Source organism: Hakea prostrata, chromosome 7, assembly GCF_041222555.1.
Source record: "Hakea prostrata isolate BN-2017 chromosome 7, UWA_Hpros_2, whole genome shotgun sequence".
Classification (NCBI taxonomy): domain Eukaryota; kingdom Viridiplantae; phylum Streptophyta; class Magnoliopsida; order Proteales; family Proteaceae; genus Hakea; species Hakea prostrata.
The window spans coordinates 56,087,352-56,112,116 of NC_142606.1; the positions used below are offsets into that span (position 1 = coordinate 56,087,352).

General features: G+C 38.4%; 1 protein-coding gene across 1 annotated transcript; it reads right to left on the bottom strand.

Moving 5' to 3' along the window:
* Positions 1-595: 595 nt before the first annotated feature.
* LOC149011436 (vacuolar protein sorting-associated protein 32 homolog 1-like) lies at positions 596-15,646 on the bottom strand. Its single transcript, XM_089160639.1, has 8 exons — positions 15,457-15,646; positions 15,212-15,312; positions 13,290-13,389; positions 12,714-12,799; positions 12,493-12,584; positions 2,194-2,308; positions 1,913-2,108; positions 596-799 (listed from the first exon to the last, which is right to left on the bottom strand). The coding sequence occupies exons 2-7, from the start codon at positions 15,281-15,283 to the stop codon at positions 1,917-1,919; spliced, it is 657 nt and encodes a 218-aa protein (XP_089016765.1). The 5' UTR covers positions 15,284-15,312; positions 15,457-15,646; the 3' UTR covers positions 596-799; positions 1,913-1,916.
* Between the last annotated feature and the right edge of the window lie 9,119 nt (positions 15,647-24,765).

The window sequence follows — 24,765 nt, forward strand, 5'->3', positions numbered from 1 at the left end:
TGATTTTGCAGCATCTTAACTAGGAAGGATGCCTTACAAGGTAGCTGATTTTTCTTTCTTGTTTCATTTGGTAGGTTACAAGAGAGAAACATGTACTTTTCTACCAAGTCAAATGCAGCCTATAAACGTCTCATTTTCAATTGTGAGGTTCCAAGAGAAGTACAACATTTTATTTAGGAAATAAAATACATTCTATAGAACCAAGATGTAACCATTTCCATGTTAGTTCAAGGAGAGGCTGAAACTTGAACCATCAAAAACAACCATCTAGTACCTCACATTACATTTTAAATCCTCTGAAATACAGTATGCATTGTGCTGAAGTCAATTTTTACCATGGAGAAACAGTCAACGACTTCAAACATGAGAGAGAACAACCATTTTGGATGCAATAAACTGAATGATATTTCCATAGACATCAAAGCTTTCATCCCCCTACACACACTCAGATATTTCTAGCACATTTACATTGCCTGGGAGCATAAAACAACATATACAATGGACCTATCTTTTGTTATCCATACATAACAAACCTCTCCTGTGATTTAACTCGGTTATCAATTGAAAAAGTTTACGAAATATATGAACGTATCAGAAAAGTAATCCAAATAAATTGGCAACCTTCTACAACTTCTAGGCAGTGCAGTATAGAAAAAAGTGTGTTAGACAGTCACTTAATACACTACAATACATCTTATCACACAACGACGCTGAGGATTGCTTTGTATGAATGGAAGCTCAGGCAACATCTGACGACTACAACTTGTCTTTACATAACCTTGCATCACTCCATGAGTACCTGCAACATCTAGATTAGTTCAGTATCAATTACTAAATGAAGGGAGCCAACCTCAATAAATGCCAGATGGTATGTGCAGCAAATTTGGTTGTAATTTATGCAATAGCAAAGTTTCACACCATGATAAGTCGTTAAGTTCACACATAGGTTTTAAGTTTGTTTTAGAAGTCTAGAAGTGAGTTTGACAAGAATTGAATCAGAGCTGATTGAAAAATCACTGGAGCAAATAAATCCATTTGTAATGGGCCATCATGTTTGGGCAGAACAAAAAAATTTGGTGAGGCTTCATTGAGATGAGTATGAGTCTACTTCATATATATGGGAACAATAGTGCTGTGTCATGTATAGAAGAGAGTGCCAATAATTACACACATGCAAGGACATCAACCAGGGGGTTGGGGTGGGTTTTTTTTGTGTGTGTGTGGGGGGGGGGGGGGGGTTGCTGTACAATCAGACTTTTTCCATAGTATGTGTGTTATTCTCTTCCCCCTCTTTTTGAAATAACTCCCTGACAGGGAGCCATGTGGAGGAAAGGAAGGCAAGTTACTATAACAAACTGCACTTGTGGGGGACAAAAAAGGGGGGAAGTCATGAGACAAGGGTATCAGTTATTTTGTGGAAAGTTTTGGGGCAGCCTTTGGCTGAAGGCAGCATATGCTGTAGGGGGTGACTTGCACCATCAAAACCAGAGTGTTCTTTCATATTTAGCTTGATCAATTAGAAGGTTCTTATCACTCACTTACCCTCAAAGGGTGGACAGAGAGAGGGGGGTGGGGGTAACAAAACACACACAAAAAGTGTTAGCTTACATTATATCTATACCATTTGCATACCCAGCCAATATCATATATATACACCCTTGTCTTATTCCTGCAAGTTGTTTAATGCAAGGGTGACACTAGTTTTATAAAACATTGAAAGTGATGCAATGCAGGTAAATATGAAAATACAAAGTTCCCTGCCCTAAATAAATACTCAGAATAAGACAAAGGGAAAAAGATAATACTACAACTTCTAAAGTTCACCAACTTGGTGACAACAAGATGCACCTCCATGGCTCCATCTTATCAGTAGAAAGAAATAAAAAATCAAGTGATTGGTCAGAACCATTACATATTCAAAGTGCCATCTCTGCCTGCAATGCAGCAAGCTCATCTTCCTCCGCTTTGTTCTTCTGAGCAGCTGGGCGTGCTGGTACCCTGCCAGCTGGGACTTGCACTGGAGCTGCAGGTAAAGAAGTTGCAGGCTGAAGAAGCTGTTCTTCCAACTCAGCTCCTTCCAATTCTTCAAGCTCTGCTTCAAGTTCATCCTGCATTAACAGATGAGTTTAGACAGTTTCAGAACTAAGGGGATGAAAAATGTGGCAAAAGAAAAAAGTTCAAAAGAGTACATACATCATCAAAGTCAGCCGATGCACCAATCGGAGCTGACAATGCTTCTTGAATCTGTTTCATGTTCTCAGTCTGCTCATTTATCTCATCCATTGTCTTGTCCACATCATCAATGTTCCTATTAAATAAGATGCAATCGTTAACATCCATAACATTCTGAATACGGAAGTAAAAACTTCCCTATATAATATATAATAGGAGCAGTACTTCAAAGGCCAAATTGCTACCGTCTCTCATGCTCATCATCAGAGAAACATATGAATGGGACAGAGCACACAACTTCTGTCAGATAGTAGATTAACAAAATATTCACAAAATAAATTCAAAATTTAAAACCAGAGCAGGTCCAGTGGGGTTGATGCAATTCAGACTGCTAATTGGCTCTAGAAAGACCTACTGGGCCATGAACAGGTCGTACGTGCCTTGGGCTACTTGTATATGGGGGTATCTTCTACCAGGCCCAAACTATGAGCCCATAAGGTGGGGCTCAGATCCAGAGCCTGTTGAACCAATTTATTTTCATCAAACATACTCTGATGAACTGCAACACAATGCAGTGGCAGATGTCACATTTAGGAAGTCATGACAGGAAACAGAAGCTTCAGCAATTTTTTTATTTTTCTGTTGGTGAGAATCTAGAGGAGCTCAAAACATTGAACTGTAGACCTGTGACTCAACTTTCTAAGAAATTTTGAATCATGTCAATCTGAAATTGAAGTGACAAGTTATGTTACAATCTTCAGGCATGCTGCTTGAGCTGAAAATAGCAGTCACTACATATCACCAGAGTTCAAACCATGGAGAAAATTTCAGTTGAAATCTAAGTTTCAGCCCAGCAAAAAACCAAAAATTTTCAGGTTTGGACCAAAATTTCGGTGGAAACCTAGTACTTTTTATTTTTTAATTTTGGGCCTTATATGACCTCCATTTCATCAAATTTCTGGCTTTCTACCTATTTGAAGCATAATAAATACAATGGAACTACAATTTTGCCCCAAAAAAACCACTCAAAAGTTATCATTCAAATATACTAACAAATGATTGGTTCTGACAAGTACACACTGTATTTGCATACATGCATAAAATTATCAGCATACATGAATTGTTTGACAAAATGGTTATATAAACAACAAGTCAACAAAATACAATGACCAACTAAATCAAGTGATGGTGTCTAACATGAATTAAGTTCAAGCCCATATATCATGTATACATATGTAATTTGAAATTTAGAAAATAGTTTTTAAGGTTAAAAGATCAAAAAAATCAAAAAGAAAAAAAAATTAGTTGCAAAAATCAAAAATAAGTTTAACACTTAATCATAGATCAATAATTCTAGACTAAACCTAAATTAATTTCAAAGCAATACAATATCATTTAAGGCTTGAAGAAAACAAAAATGAAAAAAATGAAAGTTTGGAACTGTAGGGTATGACGCATACTTCGTATTATGTTGCCGACAAGTTTCCTTTGTATTGTGGGCTTAGGCCCATGAATAGTTGTTATGGCTTAAAAGGTGTTTGAAGAAAGTAATTGTGGAAATTAGGTGAAAATGGGATGGAAATTAACAAAAACCAAGGAAAAACAAGTTTTACTATCAAAACCTGCAAAATTTCGGTTGAAATGGTCGAAATTTCAGTCAAAACTTTGAACTTTGGGAAATTCTTGAAGTTTCATTTCGTTTTGTTTCAAATTTTGCGGATATTTCGGTAATTTTGACAAAAAAAAATTCCCATGGTTCAAACCCAATTTTTGGATCTATAAACTCAACCTATAATGCAGATTCATCACCAAACCGGGCTTCTTTCTTACAAATAAGTGTAGGGTAGGGTTGTATACATGTCTCTCTCTTCTTCTTTTTTTGGGTTGGGTAAAAGGGATGTATACATGTTGGGTCGGGATCCATTCTCAATGCAATTGGCCACTTTATGGACTTAAACCATGGGTAATTACATCACACATGAAATTAGTATCTTTATTTCCATAATTACTTTTCATTTTATGTTTTAACTTGACCTAAAGGAAATATAAATACCTAATTTCAATTTAAGTTGTTTTGGAATGATTTTTTCTTGGTGCGAAAGGAATAGTAGTTGGAACCGAAACTCTTTTAGGCATATTTCAGTTTCTTAGGCAGTTTAACATACCTATTATGTTATGGATTGGGTTAGGACTTCTCAATTTTTAGTGCCCAAGTCTAGTTTTGAGTCTTTCATATAAAATTGTGAGAAAAAATATTAACACAAATTGATGAAGACCATTACTTTGAGGAGTGCCTAGCCTTATGGAGATTACTCAACTTCTCCATCCCACCATTGAATTCTTTGTCCTTCCCCACCCTGCCTCATTCAGTTCTTAGAAGATCTCCTTCAAGTTTCAAAAATTTCTTTCAGATTCAAGAATTCAATACTCAAAATTGAGACTCAATTTTTGGAACTCAACCTTTACAGAAGATATCTATTAAACTGTCTGCTGCCCATAACAACCCAACTATCTGTGTGCAACAGAACCCAAATCAAGAATTGAGTCTTATACTGAAACAATTTTCTCCCAGACCTCAAAAAAAGTCAACCAATTCATTCCCCAAACCCCCTGGCACAATTCCCGAATTCCCAAAACCCCACAGATCCATCCAATTATCTCAGATTTTCCCAAGAACCTACTCTCCTATAGCATCCACCAATAACCCAAACATCAAGCATCTACAAATAACTCAAACACAAGAAACCTTCACTGATTGATGTAATCCAACTCTAGGGTTCCGATTCTTTGAAATAATGCCCTAAAGTTTACGGTTAACCAGAATCTCCCAGCAAATAATCACCACAATTCCAATGGGTTGATCCAAGGAAACAAGGAATACTAATGGAAAGGTGTAGGGGTTGCTAGGGAAAAGCTAGGGTTTTTCTAAATTCTCATGGGATGATCTTGAAAGGAAAAAGATACCCTAGGATTGATAGAAAGAGGAATGGGATAATTTGGATTGATTTGGTAAGGTTTAGAAAAGATTGTGGGGATAACTCTGGGATGAAACAATAGGTAAAGAGAGTTTTAGGATTTGGGGAATGGATCTTGGGTAGGGCTTTGAAGATCTTGGGAAACTCTTTCTTTTTTTCTTTTCTTCCTTCTCTTTTACCTTTCTTTTTTCTTCTTTCTTTTTTTCTTTCTTTCTTTCTTTTTCTTTCTTTTCTTTCTTTCTGTTTTCTATCTTTTTCTTTCTTTTTTCTTTTTTCTTTCTGTTTTCTGGTTGCCACATGTCAGGAGGGTGAGAGAGAGAGAGAGAGAGAGATGAAGCCAAGAGGGAAAGAAGGGGTGGGGGGTGCCGCAGGGTGTTAGGGAGGTGGGGCAGTGGTCTAGAGGGATCACAGGAGTTAGGGGAGGGGATTTGAGGGGCTGTGATGGTGGGGGATGGGGTTTCCTAGGCTGTGCAAGAAGGGGAAGGGGAGAGGAAAGGCTGCAATGGGTGTGGGGTGAAGGGAAAGGGGCTGGAGTGTTGGACTTACTTGTAGGCGCTGCTATTGAGAGAAGGTGACTACTGGTTTTTGAAGGTGGAGTGTTGCAATTGAACGCAAGAAGCTTAAGAATCCGCCACAGCCCTCCCAAGAGAACCACAACTTGTTTCCCACAAGAATTCTTCAATCTTTATTCAATGCAAACTGGTTTTACAATGAAGAGAGTGATTTATTTATAGCCTTACATCAAGAAAGAAAGAAAGAATCTAACTCTAATTGGGAAATTGACTTAGACTCAACTAGGAATTAGAGACTAACTCTACTAGGGTTTCTTTTGTAAGTTAGGATAACCTTTACAATTAAATAACAGCCACATAAAACAAAGAACTAATCTTGACACAAAGGACCTAATTATCCAGAGTCCTACTTAAAAGAAAGACTCCCTATGACACTGGAACTCAACAATTAACTCAAACTAAGACTTCAAGATAGAATTGGACTCAGAAAAATAAAACAAGACTTCTGAAAATAAACGCAGCAACTAATTAGGGCTGGAAAATGACCAACTCGCCCCTTCAGGGATTTGGCCAGCCCTAGGTGTGCCATCTTGGTTGGGCTTTGGGGCCAAAGCCAGGGTTTTGATCTTGTTCACATCACTGATAGCCTTCGCTATACTCATTTGATTCATCCATACCATCAAACCACAGATCCTGCCAACATATCCCTAGTTTTGACCTAAAAGCTCTAATTTTGACCGCCCCGAGCTTTCCGGCTCATCCCAAATCCTTGATATTTGATTATAGTTGGTCTTCAACCATTCTGTGACTAGATCATCATAGGGCTGCTGGAGTCCTACATATCTATTAGCCTTTTGAGTCTAAAAAGATTCACGTTGACTGGAATTTAAACACCGAAAAATATGGCCATATCCGCAGGGGATGTGCAGACCTACCTAATTTCAACATTAACAGACACCCTTGAGTCAGAATAATGCCTGTGAGCTTGCTTCCATCCTAATAGAGGCTAATGCTTATAAAGTACTTAAACCATGGACTTTTCTACCATAAGCTAGCAACAAGCGTCTGTGAGCTTACTCCCATCCTAACAGAGGTTAATGCTTATATGAGTTCTGTAGAAATAGGATGGCTATTCATCCAGACCGTCAGGGATGGTAGAGCAGCCCATAAATGGCATTTTGGTAATTTGACTTTGGGTAGATTTTTGAGCATGTTCCAGGAAGAATTTGATGAATGCTATTAAAAAAAAAAAGTTAAAAAAACAGGGTCTCATATAAGCCTACTTTTGGATGTAATATGAATCAACCAAATCAGAGATGTAGAAAAGAAGTTATGCCTTCCAAATGAAGGAAAGGTCCGTCTACCTAACTAGCTTCTCAGGGCTGAACCAAGCATGGTTTTGAAACTCTTATTAAACTTCTTTAGTGGGTTATTGGGAAAACTTTCATCAGCTCTTCTAAAAACAATATGGTACAAACTGGTTGAGTTAGGCCAAAACTAGGAAATCATTCAACTCCAAAGATACCTCATCTCAGTTTTCTACACTACAAAGATACCAAGATAACTCACAAATCTTGGTCAGTCTTAACTGAAATTAAGTTCCATGATTACAGCAGATACAAAGAACGCCAGCTTAGCATGACCTAATGTGTCCAATCTTTTATTTCTATCTCATCTTTTTAAGCTGGTCTAGATGGGTTCATAGTGAAAATAAGCTTTGGCAAGGTTATGTATGCGTTGTCATTTTGATCCCATGATTGTCATTAACGGGCTGTCTTACAACTCCCGTGTAGGGTAGCTGTACAGGATTAGTTAAATCAGTGTCATTATTCACGGTTACCTAGTCACTTTAGCTTACCTTCATTAAAGATTGAATTAGGTTGATCCTTTAGAATGTAGGATTTAGGAATCAAATTTTAAGTCTTCTACATAAGTCTGTAATAAGACCAACACCAGAGATGAGTTTTGGTTAATAAAAACTGCAGATTTTACCATCAAAGGACAGCTCAGTTGGCAATGACCAACACTTCTTAGTGAAGAAGTCATGGGTTCGACTCTCCTTCATGGTATATATAATAGTCCCCACCCCCAATATAAAGCTACCAATTCCCACCCACAAACCCCGAAAAACACTGCAGATTTGCCAGCTTCTTCTCATGTAACCAGATCCAGCAACCATAGGGTCCCTTAGAAATTGGACCCAAAACAAGTCCCTAGTGGCGCACCAAGGAGCTGACTGAAATCTCAGAAGGGCAATTTGGTCATTTCCACACCTGCTTTGAACATCAAAAGGATCTAGGTAGTTCCAAAATAATTTTTGGATCCAACATCTACTTTTTTCTTCTTTTTTTTTCTATCGGATTGGTGGTTAGGGTCCTTGTTTGAGTAGGAGTCCCAATTGGAATCAAATTCTCAACTCAAGTAGGATTCCTTCTAGAAGTTGGTTGCTTATTTTTGCAAGTTATCTTCGGATAGGAGTTCTCTTGAAGACTTATTTCTAGTTGTCTTATTTAAGTTGTTGACTTGTAAAAAGAGTCCCAACCGAAAGTCAATTCCCTAGTTTGAGTCCAAGGAAGTTTCCTAAGTTGAGTCTTTGTTTGTTTCCCTCAAGTGTAATCCTATATAAAGCCCCCAATTCATTGTAAGCAAATCAGTTGGAGAATGAATAAAAATTAGACTTGGAGTCGTGGGAAGCCAACCCATGACCTAGGTTTGAGGGATTAAGAGTGTTTGATTAAATTCTGCAATTATTCTTCATCTTGTTCATGCATGTGCCAGCAATAGAAACTACATCCAACCAGCAACCTTGTATCCAGCCTCTTCCTCCAATCAAGTGAGTCAAACCCCTACCCACTTCAACCCAATTCCCCTCCTTACCCCCATCACGAGCTTCACGCTCTCCCTCTTCTTCCCTACAGCAGCAGCTCCCCTCCCCAAAATAAAACCTCAGAAAACCATGCCCGTTCCACTATCACCCTACCCCTAGCAAGGAGGCGCGCCTAGCGCGCCAGGCAACGCCGGCGCCGGGCACCCGGAGCGCCCAAACGGTGCGCCCATTTCAGGCAATAAGGCGACCGCCGGGGATGAGGCATGCCAGGCGCGCCTCAAGAGCCTCGGACGCCTATACCCCAAAGCGCCGCTTTTCCTTTAAATCACATGAAAGATGCCAAATCGAAGGCACATATTGAATTACTAATTAGATTCTAATTGTAAAGTATCTATCAGTTGAACCCATATGCATATTTATAATGACACTACAGTGATCAAATGTAAAAAAAAATAAAAAACAAAACGAAGAGAAAAGCTGACTAGCTCACACCTCACTCTCAACAATCCCTAAACTCTTTCTCTCTTCCCTCTTCTCCCCACCCCACGGCAAGCCCGCGAAGATGACCCTCCCTTCCCGTGGCTTTTATTTAGGACCACATGTGGGTGGAGGAGACAGGACAATATTAGTTTTTATCATATAAGATATGATAGATTAAGCATGGGAGTGAAGAATGTCCAAAAATCATTAACGCCTCAAGCGCCCGGGGGTGCCTCACGACTCTCCTCACCAGCCTGCCGACGCCCGCGGCAACGCCCTAGGATTGCACCTCTCTCTTCCACCTTTCCCTACTTTTGAAACCTAATACAGCCCCTTCCCTCATTGTGTCAAATTTTCCTGCACTTCATCTGCTCCCCCTAAAACCCTAAAACCTAATTATACTAAATTCTAATAACTCCTAAACCTTACAACTGAACCCCAAACCTCTTTAAGATTAGCCTCACCCACACCCCCTCTACCTCTCCTCTCAACCCTAACTAGTACCCCATGAGTCCTACACCAAAACATTATCATTCAATACTTGAAGGTTAGCATCCATCCCCCTCCCTGTCTGCAGGGCTTTTAGAGTGTTTTGAGTAAAGTTTTCGCTGCTGTCCATTGTTGATCAGAGCCAGACAGCAAGAATCCAAACCCTAATTGACCTATTGTGAGGATACTTGGAGAGATCAGTTGCTCTGCACTAATTCCAGACCTAGACAGCAAGGTTGCAAGCCTAGAACTGCTACTGTCCTTTGAGATTTAACCCAAACAGCTAGGAATTGTACCCTAGATTGCCTGCTGCTTTCTTAGAAAATATCCTACTACTGGCCCTGTAATCCAGGTTTACATCTTCTCTGTTGAAAGATCACTTTTGTGTGTATGATCAGGAAAAGTACAGGTGTTTGATCCAATTGACACCTTGCAGATAGAAACCCAGGTAGATCATCTTATGACCATGTCCTTTTAGTACTGGGTTTATTACTTTTTAATCACTATATCTAACGAGTTCAGTTCTCAGAATTTTTCTACAGCAGGAGTCCTTGATTCTGGAAGATCACATACTACATTCTATTTGAAATTACACAATCCGACTGTTAGTTGACGCTCAAATTTTGATTGAACCGCAGTAACCCTAATTGGAGAAATGAATCCAAAATTCAGGCTGTTTTGACCAGACAATGAAACTCCAGGTTTTCCCTTTTTTATTAAAACCTACTTACATGCTTGGATGAGCTGGATTTCTGAATCTATTTTAAGTACTGACTAATGCATTAGTTAATGGTTGAATACATTGATGTCTCACTATTTTTGGAATAATCTGAAATTTTCATGAACTATTTCTCTACCCTCATACTGAACCCAGTTGGAGTTATAGGACCATTGAACCACCTGATTTTATGTTACTGATGATCTCATCATATCCAGCATTATTTCTACAGAAAGATCTTGTCTGGCTTCAGTGTTTATCCTTCAAATTCAGTATCATATCGCTAATGCTTCCTTGACATCTGGATTGCATTTATATTTACTTGTCTGAATTTCAAGAATCTTACTGGTCTTCCCTTACATTTGACCTAGCCTTCAGCCTGACCTAACCATAGGTTCATGAGTTATAAAACTTCTCTTATTTCCTGCCAGTTCTGTCCTGAAGATACTTGTCAGGTTGATGTAACTAGGGTTGGGCCCCCATAATTGGGCCCAAAAATCAGACCCAAAAAAGGCACTTAAAGTTGGCTGAATACTTCAGGAGTATTTTGGTCATTATCCCAGGACCTTTTGGGGCTCAATGTGGCTCTCAATAGAATCCCCTCGATCCAACGATCAGGGATCTACCTTTATTTTTCTGTTTGAATCAGTAGTTTGAGAGTTATAGTCCTTTCAAAATATTGTTGAGTTAGTTAATCGTGGATAAAATTCCTTATCTAAAAAGGGGATCTTAACTTTAGCATTTGTTCTATTTGGAGATAGTCTCTTATCTCCTAACGGTGGGTTCTAGTAAGTCCTATTTTAGTAAGTATTTGAATCCAACTAGGTAGGGATTCATTATTTGAGTCTAGTATGGTTTGTGGAGGCTATAAATAGCCTAGTCTCTAATGTAAGTTTTCAATTTCGAATATTGAATGAATTGATTTGAAAGAATCGCTTTGGTAAAGTCGTGGATCCCCTACGGCTGGAATTGTGCTTTGCTTCTTCAACTCAAGGCAGCCATCTTCTTCTCTAAGCATTCAATCTCAGATCTCAGCAAGTTTCCTCGACCATGAGTAAGTTAAGAAGCCCTCAACCCCTTTCCCCTGCAGTTTTCAGCCCATCCCTACCCTCTTCCCCACCACCAAGACCTTCCCCTTCTTCCCTCCTTCCCTGCATCACAACAAGCTTCCCTCCCCTAGTTCCCCTTAATACCCAGCCCCTTTGGACCTTAATCACCCTTCCCTAGGCTCGCCCTAACCTCTAGAGAACATCCCTAACAGCTACTGCCCAATCATCCCTAATTTGACAGTTACCTGACAATTCTGCAACTCATCTTTCCCAATCAAGTTCTGCAGAATTTTTACCAAACCCTAGCTCAACCTAGTTCAGACCTAAACCCTATTCCCCAGCCTTCATTTGGATCCCAAAACCACACGAAAGCCCTGTGGCTTGATCAAATTCCCTTGCTGGACTTTCCTGGGCTAACCGTAGTTTAGGGAATTACCTAGAAACCCTAACCCTAGACCTTGGGTTTCATCACAGATTCCTAGATTTCTATACAGATCTTGGTTTAACTGTGGTTTCACTTTTGTGCTATTAGTATTAGCAGAGTATTAAGATTCAATTCTGAAACTCTGAATCCCCACATCACTGGAAGAGAAGGTAAAAACGAATCCATGCTTCCAGGTCACCAGTTTCCCAATCATTAAGGGAAAAAGAAAACAAGGACTACGCAGCTCACTCATTTTGAATCAGTAAAAAGGCAAGCCATGACTATTTTCCATTTAATTAGACATGGACTGAATCTCAAACCAAGTAATCAGGGGAAAAAGTTTGCACCCCAACATGCAACAGTTTGTTAATTTCTCTTTTAGGAAAAAGTAACAGAAGTACTCTGCACATAGGCTTTTCCACAGGGAGCATATTAATATCCTAATCCAGAGGATTTATGTGGGCTGCAAATCAGTGACCATTTGGACAGACTGCATCCAGCAGTACATTAATTATCAGAGGCAGGCTCCCATCCATGGCAGATCTTTTTTTACACCATCTTTGACATCAAGATCAGCTCCAGATTTTTTTTTTTTAGTATTTGAATTATTAAACAAATAGATTTCCTATTTCCCCAGCACACTGTTTGGTTTGGTGTGGTAGGACTCACCAGAACTCTAGTACTTGTAATGAGAACAATGTATCTAATTATCTATTATATTTTAACTCCATAAATCATTTGCTTCTCATCATCAAAACGATTCAATAGCAAACCAAGAAAAATAAATCCTCGGAAACATGTGTTCCCGAACAAACTCAATAATACATGTGAAATATGAATACTTACGTTGATTTGTGCATAGCTTTCATGGCAGCTGCACCGGTTCGCAATGCATCCACAGTCTCAGTTGTTGCTTTTGCACCTTCTAACAATATCATCTGAAGTTTCAACACCACAACATAGATTTGACGTTCAGACATTCACACCAAATTATCAATGGATATTGTCAACTAACACTATCTAGGAAACCGTACTAATCATTGGAAAGATTGAAATTGCAACTTCACCTGATCATGAATGCGCAGTTGGAAATTTCCCAGCTGCTCAATTTGTTGTTCATATAGCCTCTTCCTTTTCAAGCATTGTATTGCCGCTATACATTGAAAATAGAGTAGAGACTTCAATCAGCACACAATAAAAATAGCTGGAAGATATCGCTTCAAAGCACATGAGGGTCATGGAAGAAATTGGAGCAGCTAAAACTGTGAGAATGGATTGTGAGAACAATACAAGAATCAACTATAGATGTAGAGACCTGCTAACTGCTCATGTTTTTTAATAGCCCCATAAAGGGAGACCCTATAAAGGTAACCAAATCCATGGAATACACATAGAGTTAAAAGTATCAGCATACGTACCCATCAATGGAAGTTAAAAGTTTCACATACATGACGAATCAATGAATATAAAAGGAACCATCAACAGTCAGGATTAGGGTCAACAGGGAATTCAGAGCAACATTAGGATGCTAGATTTTCCAGCAGGAATCCTCAACTACATTGCTGCAAATAAGTTTTCACATGCAATACAGTATATGAACAGATTTCTGCATCCAAAGCTTTAAGAAAGTATTGCAATCATACCCCTTTTGTTCTTTGCTCTGGTGAATTCTTTGGCTTTTTCAACCTCAGTGCCAGCCTTCTTCAATAGGACTTTTTCCTTCTTCTCCAGCATTTCAAGCGTCTACCAGGTGCATGAAGTCATGACAGCAGTAGGCAACCACAAAGTCAGCATACAAGTATACAACACAAAAAATTAAAGATTATAATGTCTGATAAATTAATCATTGGAACGATTATGAAATACAAGGAATACCTACACCAAGAAGAAACCCGCCTTCAAACTAGACAAACTACTTAACATACCAACAGTATTACTTGTAGCTCCAAATAAAGAAGCTGACAATATGATAAAGTTAAGAAAAAGAACAGAATGGAAAAATTAAGTGTCCGTTTCCAGAATGTTGACTGCGATATAGATTTAACAGTATATTACCACCAAAGAACAGCACTTTTAAGTTTTAACTACTGCTTTTTTTTCTTTTTCTTTTTTTCAAACTACTGCATTTTAATCTTCTCCAAAAAATGCTAAAGCAATAAAACAAATGTTAGCACATGTTTGGCTAAGCTTCTAGAAGGGAAAAGGAGCCAAGAAAGCATGTTCCAATAGATTAATTCCATTTGAAATCATTACTTCCTGAAGCTCAGGAAGCACCACCTCACAGAACCCCCACGCCACCAACCCCCCCCCCAAAAAAAAAAAAAACCAAACACCACAAAAAAATTGAAAAAAAAAAAAAAAGGAAATAAAAGGCAACAAAACCATCCCAAAAAACATACTATAAGCCAAAGAAGCTCAGCCAAAAGATATGCACTCAGTCATATGATACATCAAGAAAAAGAAAATCGAAGAAGTATAAACTATCTAAGTAATACAGACAAATGCAACAAGCAGACTGTTCCTAAGGTAAGAGGTCCAGTTTGCTGATGAATCTGCATCACTAGGCTTCTCTTTTCTTAGGAATATATAGAGCTGGGTTGTACACATGTTGAGTGTATTTCTTTTTCTTCGCCTATCATCCTGTCTACTAAAGTTCTTCTACATTTCTCTATATTTCATTAGACTTGGCCCAAGTTCTGTAGGCTGATTCTGTAAGTACCACGTAGACTACACATTTACAATGAAGCTTTGGTCTGTTTGGACAATCCTGTTTTCCATTGTAGAATTTAGTTCTGAGATCCAATTAAAGTATCCTATTGAAGTTTCTGTCTTATCTGAGTCTATATTAATGATGGATTTGGAAATAACTGTTCGTAAAAGGAAAATAACTGAAAAATAATTAGGCCAACACTGGCCAAAGAAGCCTGATTGGTAAACACACATTTCTATTTACTGAGTTTCATCGCTATCAATGGACACTGATAGAAGGATTACGGACAATACTTTATAAGATTGAAACTCCACCCCAAACTTGTATTGTGCATTCAAACAAGAGAACTGTTGTGGTGGCTTCAAAGGAGTTGTGGACGAATCATTATTTGAGTCAAAATCAGGTATCCAGAGGCAAATCTCGGGCAGCCATAGCGTTACCATGTGCACTGGGGTTCCTGGCTGGGCCGCCCCCCCCCCCGCCCCAAAAGGGGATTACTTTGCAGTTTGTATGTGTCAAAACTTAATAATGCAAATTTTGGTAAACATTAGAACTTCTATCTGAGCTAACCCAGAACAAACTTAGAATGTTGGCGCAAATTAAAATTTGAAAAACAAATACAATTAGTCCAATAAACCAAATTCCAGTCACAGCCCACGTATGGAAATTTGTAGGAAACCACTGCCACCCCTTGACAGATGGAAAACTACGATTTAATTTTCAACACAAATTACCTTCTAATAAACAGCCCCTTCAAAAAAAACGAATAAAGAAATAAAAGAACCATAAAAAGGTAGTCAATTACTAATAGGAAGATTAAAAGAATAAGCGACAGTATCTGATCGGAGGTCATACCTCATTTAACTTGTCTAATGTTGCCAAGGCATTACTTTCCTGCTTAGGTTTACCAAACACCCGCTGAAACATGCTTGATCACCTGCAAGTAACTTCCTACCCTGCACCCGACAAGTAAAAGAGAGAAACTTTCAATCAAAACCCTAACGCAAGATCTCCATACGCATATCCCGACGATAGGCCATCAAGAAGTTAGCCAAAAAAACAAAACCTAACCAAAATTTAAAGAACGAACCCATACAGACCTGTAAATCAAAAATTTATGATGAATTCTGAAGAACGACTGACAGAAACTTGATTTCGCCTTAGAGTCGGTAGCAAAAGAACGTCTGGTTAAAGATCGTTGTCGATCTAGGAGAGTATCAACTCTCGAGTCTCGACAGGAAGCCCACGCCACGCCACGTCAGAAATGTAATTAAAAAGCTAAATCGGAGCAAAGGTGGATAGATTTGGAGTCCCTTAATACACGAACCAAGATTAAGTTACGCAAATGTCGATGATGGAAGATGAGTCATCAACAATGGCGGATTGCCCCACGTAGACGTCAATGACGGAAAGCGAGTCATACCGCATACGATCCGGTTTCAGTTTCATATGAGCCAGAATAAGATCCAACGGCTAGAAAGCTTCAAATTCAGTTAGCTTTAATATACCTTTAATTTTTTACAATATCGGGTTAATACTAATTCTTTCCGTAATAATGGACCTAATGGTTAGTATTAATTTTCCGTTTACCCTTTGGATTTGAACCACAATGAAACCATTATCCCGGAAATTTATCAGGTACATTTCCTTATAGATGTGTGCCATGTGTCCCAACCCTGTGCACACATCTGTAAGAAAATGGATATTACCATGGCCTTCCAAACTCACATGACCTCTTGGAGAATTAACCATATTAATGAAATTGGCTAAAACTACAAAAATGGTGAAATTCGATATATTACCAAACCCTATGCTCCAGATGCATTTTGAAAAATATGCTAATTTAGCAACTAATCAAGGGGATTAATGTAATAGTACAATATGTAGTCCTTGTAAGTGTTTTCAGTACTAAGTTTTAATATGGATTTTCTTTTCTTTGATAAATAAAATAATAAAAAAATTAAAAAACTACAAAACTGAAAAAAATCTCGTTTTTTGTTAAGAGATGTTAGAGAAAAGGGAGAAAATTAGGGTTTAAAAAAAAATGCAATGACCATCTTGACCTCATCTTAGCTTGGAAATATAAGTAGGCTTACACATAAATGAGGAGAATGAATTTCTCACGCATAACCCATGATAGACAAGAAAGTATATTATGGATTTTGAGAATTTTTTTTTTATTCTTTTGAATAAATTTTGAAAATAGATGCCAAGCACTTTAAAATAATGAAAAATACCAAAAATTAAGAATAATAATAGATACCAAGAAAGGCCTTAAATTCATTCTCCAGCAACTCTTCACAATTTACCTTTACCCTAACCTTTTTTTTTTTCCTCTATTTTTCATAGAAGTATTTAGGGCTTGTTTGGTTACTTGAATCTAGAGATTTGAAATCTCTGGATTCATGAATCTGAGAATTATACCCATTTGGTTGTAAAATCTCAGATTCAGAAATCTAGAGATTCACCTACACTAAAAAGGAACGAGATTTATGGGTAAGGGGTGAAATCCGAGATTTCAAAAAGCATACATTTGCCATCACAAAATCCGCGATCAAATAGTTTTTTAGGACGAATCCACAAATTTCATTTCACAAACAAACATTTAATTTTATAAATTATAACTCCATAGATTTGAAATCTATAGATTTAAAATCTCTAGATATTTGAAATCCTCAGACTCATCTAACCAAACAGGCCCTTAAGCAATCTCACATAATTCAAAGGACAATTTTGGGATTTTCAAGAAATAATGATGGTTTAACTACATCCCGTATTAGACTGGACTAATATGTCCAATGAAAATCCAATTTTGAAGTGTCTTTGCTTTTTAAAAATAAAGTAGCGTGTTAATGTCTAAATGCCTTTGTTTTAGAATATTGGAGTAATTAGCTCTAACAAGAAGATCAAGACACACCTCCAAATTCATTGTTATGAGGCCTCTCCGACTTTACACTGGAGGTGTGAAAGAGCATGGTGGCAATCACCATGGTGATTGTTGGTTATGGGCTAGTCTTTTTCCAAGTGGGTGTGTCCAAGAAGGGAGTGCTCCAATCCCTGCTTGGCTTCTACTGAGGAGGATGGTGAGCTTATTGCGAATTGCCAACTAAAGGATTACGGAGATGGGGTGGTTAGGTAAAACACAACGTTTGTTGAATATGTCTTTATGATAGAGCTAACTTTTACATTTATGAAAAAGTATGTTGAAGAAAAGTGGTGGCATGTGGGGGTCGTTGAAGTTATTAGGATTGAGGATGGCCCTTTTGTGTTTGATTTCCAGGAGAAATTTCTAAGTCAGTAGATCCTAGATGAGGGCCCATAGATGATGGGGTCTAACCCAATTTGTTTGAGATCTTAGTCTCCCCACATCCTAAGGGAGAGGAAGGAGACAAAGCTCCCACTATAGGTTCGTTTCTATGGTCTTCCTTTGCATCTATGGGAACTGCGTGCTTTGGGAAGGGTGGCAACTGTGCTTGGGATGCCATGTATTTTGACTTTCAGATGTATGAGAAGGAGTGGCTAGCTTTTACTCGAATGTGTATCTTAATGGATGCAAAAAAGGGCCTCCCATCCCCAATCAAAGTTTAGATTGCAGGATTTTAAGAAGGGAGAAAAAGGTGGACGAGAATGTGGCGCAAGGGGGATATAAATGGAAAAGATTTAATAGGGAATCAATAAATGGATCCCATGATTTGCTCAATTGCAAAACCGCAAGGTTCGGGAATGTGGCAGTTATGGAAGGATAATCTAAGGTTATGCCTAGCATAAGTGGTATACATGTGGTTTGCGAAAATCCCACATTGTCAAGGGTATTACCGCAATCAGCATTAGTCCCCGTGGCATCAATGCCAACCCACGTGAGTCAAGCTCCTAACATGCATATGGATGTTCGACCTTCTAATGGGCTGAGCCGTTTTGGATTGGGTTAAGGACCTCTAGTCAATTTGGTCCATTGGAATGGGAAGATGATGGCACTGACGCTCAAGGTGACACACAGCATATTCAAGAGAGGACCCCGATGGGTTATGGTGACCGACAATTTTTCCAACCGTTTTCATGATTAAGTTGGTAGCATGAAATATCAGGGATTTAAATTACCCTAGTAAGAGGAGGACCATGATGGTTGTACAATATAAAATAAACTTTTGTGCATGGTATTTTGGAGATGTATATTGGTGCATCATCATAATTTTGACTTAAGAAGTACACCCAGGGCTACTTTGTCCACCTAGACATTTAAATGGATTAATTTTTCAAATGACTCAAAAGTGTCCTTGAACTTGTCATGGGAAGACGATCCCTTAATGAGAGTTGTAAATATCACGGATGTTAATCCCCTTTTGAGGTGCTCCCTAAACAAACAAAAACCACATTTGATTTCTCCCAAATGACAAAAGGCATGGATAAGAATGTTTATCATTCCTATACCGGGATTAACTCCCAACCAACCCATATACTTATATAGTGTAGGCACCTTGGCTATTGGGTTTTGATTAATTTTGCTAATAATTCGTTAAAATTTGAAACTGATGGATGAGAAAGAGAGTGCTTCTGCTGCTTACCAATGTTGTTGAGGTAACATTTTAATCCATGTTGGGGTAGGCTAGCTCCTGTGAAAGAGGTTCTCCAAGCAGAAGGGAGTAGACAGACAATCCAAGTCATTTTGATTCAAAATGCTTGCTCCTAGCATTTTTTGACGATGTGTTGGGCAGAGATGGGAAATGGGAATCGGTTGAGGGAGGGTTTGGGAAGAGGGGAGAAGTGAAGTTTCAATTGTAGAGAAGTTAACTTTTCAGTTTGTTATGGCAAGTATGCATGTATGAGTGCTTCATGACACGGGATATAAGATGGTGTGCCCATGCATGTAGAGTGAGGTATGCATGTAAGTGTGGTATGCGTGTATAATGTGCTCGCATGGGACATATCATATAAGATGGTGTGCCATGCAGACCATTGACGGCGCATTATCAAACCTAAAACTTGGAAGCTACTCTTTGTTCCTTGTCAGCTGGTGACTCCACTTTGATATTGGCAGCACTTGTCCAATGAGTAAGGAATCAAGCAGGTTAGATGAATTATTTTTGTTATATATATCAGTACAAGTCGAAGATGGTAGGACTCCGAGTGGGTGCCATTGTAGCTCGTGAAGATGATAGCATTTAAGCTCAAGGTGATATACAACATTTTTAAGAGAGGAACCCAATGGGTCATGGTGATTGACAACAATTGGAAACCCTTATCCAACCATTGTGATGATTAAGTTTATAGCATGGAATATCAAGGGTTTAAATTGCCCTAGTAAGTGGAGCACCATGATGGATTGGGCAAGTATAAAATAAACATTCCGTGTATGCTATTCTGGAGACAGAGGTGCGTGGTCATAATTTTGGCAGTATGTCCCATTAGTTTAGAACTCGGTGGAATTGCCTTACCAACCACAATACCTTGGACATGGGTAGAATATGGAATGACGAGGACGTCAAGGTTAAACCTATGGTGACGACATAGTAGTTAATTCATGTTGAGGTGGTGTACAAACGTAATCAACACTGCTTTTTAGTCACTTTTATCTATGGAGCAAATTCAAAAGAGGAAAGAGAGATTTTGGCCTTGTTAAGATACCTCTCCTCTTCAATTCACTCCTCCTGGGTCCTTTTGGGCAATTTCAGTGCCTACAAGGATCTCTCTGAAAAAAGGAGGGGAGTCCCTATTAACTCCCATAATTGTGGTCCGACGAGATCTTGTGTGGAGGATTGTGATGTTCTAGAGCTTTGGAAGCATGAAAACTTATTGACTTGGTGCAATCTAAGGCGTGGGATGATTGTACTAGTTCCAAGCCTGATCATGTGCTTATTAATCAGGCTAGGATGAATGTCTTCATTCATCTTTTGTGACTTTTCAAAATTGTGGTCTCTCAGATCACCCCCAATGGTAGTGTTCATGGGATTAGAACCAGTAATCAAGGATAAACATTTCTATTTTTACATTCATTAGATTGATAACCTCGAATTCCTCCCACTTGTTTTGTGGTGTGGCATCTGTAGGTTCATGACTTCCCCCTCTTCACCCTCACGTCCAAGCTTTGTTTTGTGAAGAAGAATTGAAGTAGTGGAGCAAGATTGTCTATAACAACTTGGATGGTCATATTGAGGAGGCCAAATAGTTTTGGACTAGGTTCAGTCTCTTTAGTTTGCACCTTATGAGGATGGATTTATTCATTGAGAGAAGCAGGAGGCTGATGTCCTCTAGAGATTCCTCAACATTTGTGAGTCTAAGCTTCATTAGAAATCTCAAGCCACTTGGTTATTAGAAGGCGGCGGGAATACAAAGTTCTTTCATTGATCTTAGAAGAACAGGAGATCTCGAAATTGGATTTCCTCTATTCAAAATGCGGATGGGAGAGTTTGAAGCTATTCCAATGTGGTCCATGTGTATGATAAGGGATTGCTTTCATGCTGTCAAGTCTATCCTCTCAAAAAAAGAAAAATGAAAGAAAAAAGGAAACAATTAAATGGTTTTAAAAATCAACATTAGATTAAATTCATATCTATGTTGGTCTTGACCAATCCAATATTTACGAATACAACTTGGCCAGTTAGACACAAATATGATATCAAATTGATTTGATAGGTTGAAACTTTCCTTTCTGAATTTTTTTCTTTGCATAATAGTGTTTGCAACTTCTCCAAACAAAACAATGCAGAACAAACATTCGACTCATGTAAATGCGAAAATTGCACGCCCCCTTATGCCCTAAATCCTCCCTCATTTTGCTTCTTATTGGCACTTGTACACAATCACACATCTTAATATTTTTTCAACCTGTATTTGTTGAGTGAGATTTTTTTTTTTAATTTCCTTTTGGTAATAATGAGATTTAATTATTTTTTAGATGGTGAGACTTCTTTTTAACCTTTTATGTTTTAGAGCACATCACCTTAGACCCTATAGGCTGCTACTAGCTAATCATTTTTATTATTTTTTTAAAATTCAGGAGCAGAGCTTCTTTTTTTTGCCCAAAAACTAACAACTTTATATTAGCATATCCCAAGAAAGAAACCTGGAGTATAGTCATTATTTACAGTTTACAACAAAGAAAACGGGGTGGGACAAACCACCAAAATCTAGAGAAAGCAAAGAGATTTGCTCCACGAGCAATAGCGTCTACAGTGGTATTAAATGACCTATTGATGAACCTAAATTCAGCATAGGATAAATTAGCACATAGCTGCTGATTTTCTCTAATAATACTCACCCAATCGATGGGTTGATTACCACCATTTAAAACAAAAATAAGTGACTGACAATCTAAAAATAAAACAACTCTATCAACATGTGAGTTTAAAGCTAAAAGAAGTCCATCCCTAATAGCTTCGGCCTCAACTATAGTGGCTAATAAACTATGACAAAACTTGGCCTAGGCAACTATGAAACATCCAATCGAATCCCAAAGAAGAGCTCCACGTCCTCCCTGTTTTGAGGTTTTGCTCCAAGCACCGTCCATATATACCTGATGTATATCATGAAAATGCAAACCATTAGGCTGATTGTTAGGCTAAAAATGGTGATGCCTCGATAAAAAGGAGACAATATTGTGTTGAAATTCAATAATTTCATTAACTTGAGAGGAGAACCCAATTCATAATGTATGGGATTGAGATACCTTTACCATCAAAAGAAATTTGTTCATTGTATTCCAAATACACCAAGTCAAAGTGGTCCATAGAATATCTATAGTATGCATCTCCTTGTAATTATGAAACTTAGTATGAATAAAAATGAGCCATTCCATTATAGAATTACCACAGAATCAACAATATCAATTCTAATGGGGGATAAACGTTAGCATTCTTTTGCATAAGGACATAATGATATTGCATACATACAATTTTATTAGAAGAGGCATATACATGACAACGTGTGGAGGGGGAACATCTTCTATGAAATAAATTATCACATATTGATAAAGCTTCATGAGATACTTTTCAAATGAAATGTTTTATTTTTAGAATAGTGGGAATGTTCCATATGTGTTTCCAATGAGATGCTATTGAGGATGATGATTCAATGTTGCCATGCTAATCAACAAATAAGAGGCATAAAAAATAAGTTGATTTGATACTAAATGTCTCATTTAAATATTTACTCCATATCCACTTGTTGTGTATTCGGGTAAAAGATAGGTAATGTTTTCATTTGTTCTACTTCATTGTTAGAGAATAGGGAAAGAAGAAGAGAAAGGTTCCATTGCAAAGATTCTCAGTCAATCAACTCATTGACTTTTGTTGGGCCATTTGCAAATGGGATGGAAGAAATTTTGTGAAAGATGGATCCTTGTAAATGAATGTGTTGGAGCCATTGCCCACGTGCTTAAGGATGCGTTGGATTAAAAGCTCCCTACTTGCTAGGATGCTTCACCAGCTCCATAAGCAATTTCTAGGGGTATCAATTTCAAGAATGGGTTTATGGCGAAGGTATTTAGTATAGATTACATGGGCATACAGACACTCAAGATTAGTAAATAATCTTCAGCATTGTTTTGCTAGCAATGCTTTATTGAAACACTAGATATCACGAAAGCCCAAACCTCCTTCATGTTTCCTTCTGCATAGGGTTTCCCACCTAACCCAATGGATACCTTGACCTTTGTTATTTTTCCACCAAAATGTACGAATCATTTGTTCAATTTTTAGGCATATCTCATTGGAAGTTGAAAACATAACATAATATAAATTGGAAGAGCTTATGCCACTGCTTTGATGAGAACTTCTTTTCTAGTGGAAGAGAGAAGTTTTGCACGCCATCTTGAGAGCTTTCTTTTTAGCCTATCAGTGATGAAGGCAAAGGTTTGTGTCTTTGATCTTCCAATTTAAGAAGGTAGGCCAAGATAGATGCCATGGGATGGAGTTTCACAAATATCTAGAGTGGAGATGATATCAGTACGAAGGTCCTAAGGGGTTTTGTGACTGAAAATTACAGCTAATTTTAAAGAATTAATGTGTAATTCGGATACTAATTTATAATCCAAAAGAAGCATATTGATTAAATAAGCATTTTCAATTGGAGTTGGGGAAAAAAGCATGTTGTCATTAGCAAATAAGGTTGATCATTGGTGCTTGGGGAGCCAACTTAATACCCGGAAGACTTGGAATTCCTTGATTAGAAATTAGCCTTTGAGTAAAGGTTTCTTGACATAGAATAAAAATATATGGGCTAAGAAGGCATCCCTAATGAATTTCTCGTTTGGGGGGGGGGGGGTGATGTTTTGAGTCAATTCTCCATTTACTTTGATTTGATATTCCACTGTGGTTGTGGTTATGCATTGCATCTAAGGGTGTCAATTAGGTACCGAAACCGTATAACCGCACCGTACCGAACCGTTTAAACCGCGCCGTACCGTACCGTTTCCAAATTCGGTACGGTACGGTTTCGGTATACGGTACCATACCGTCGTTATGTATCATATACCGTACCAGCAAACCGAATACCATATACCGTTTGGTATACTGTATTGTGTACCGTATACCGGTAATAAATTAAAAGTTAAAAGTTAAAACCCTAAACAGCTTGGTAACTTTGCTTTGTTCGTCAGTCGTTACATTCGAAGAGAATAGAGTACAGAGAGGCGAGGGCTGCGACTGCGAGAGTCTTCCTGATGGCCTGGCAGTGATGCCTCTTGTTCTTCTTTCCTCTCATTCTTCCTTCGTTCTTGTACTCTGTTTGCTTTTTATTTTCTACAAATATCGTTCTTCTTTCCTTCTTACCGCTGGCTCTGGGTAAGGACGACAATGGTAACTGGGTAAGCACATCGCCTCTCGTTCTTCCTTCTTCGAAGCTCCATCTAGTAAGGCCGTAAGTAAGCTGCAACCTGCAAGCAAGCCTGCAACTGCATCTGTGCATCGCCTCTTGAGGCTCTCATTCTTCGTCTTCCTTCTTCTGTCTGACAGTCTGAGTGTCACACTCCGCCCGCCAGGCCCGGTTAACCGCCCGACAACCCGCGGATGTGAACCGTCACAGGATCCATGGTTTTAGTCTATCAATAATAATAAATACAAATACAGATAATCAAGAGCAAGAAAAGTGCAATAATTAATAAACAGGTTACAGGAGTCCAAATACTCCAATAAATATCCAAGAAATAATCAGGAAAGAATCAAGAATCAAATGTAATATCGAGTTCAGCGGAAGCAAAAAGAATAACTAAATAATCTTCATCTTCAGGAGGCTTCATGCTCTGCAAGTCCATGTATCACTGTCTGTGCCACATCAGCTTCAAACGAGAAGGCTCTTTCATACGAATCATCTCCAACTTCCGACGTTGTGCAACCATCTGTACAGTTTATATAATACATACAATGAAAGGAATGAGTTCCAACGAACTCAGTAAGGAACAAGCAATTCTCATATAT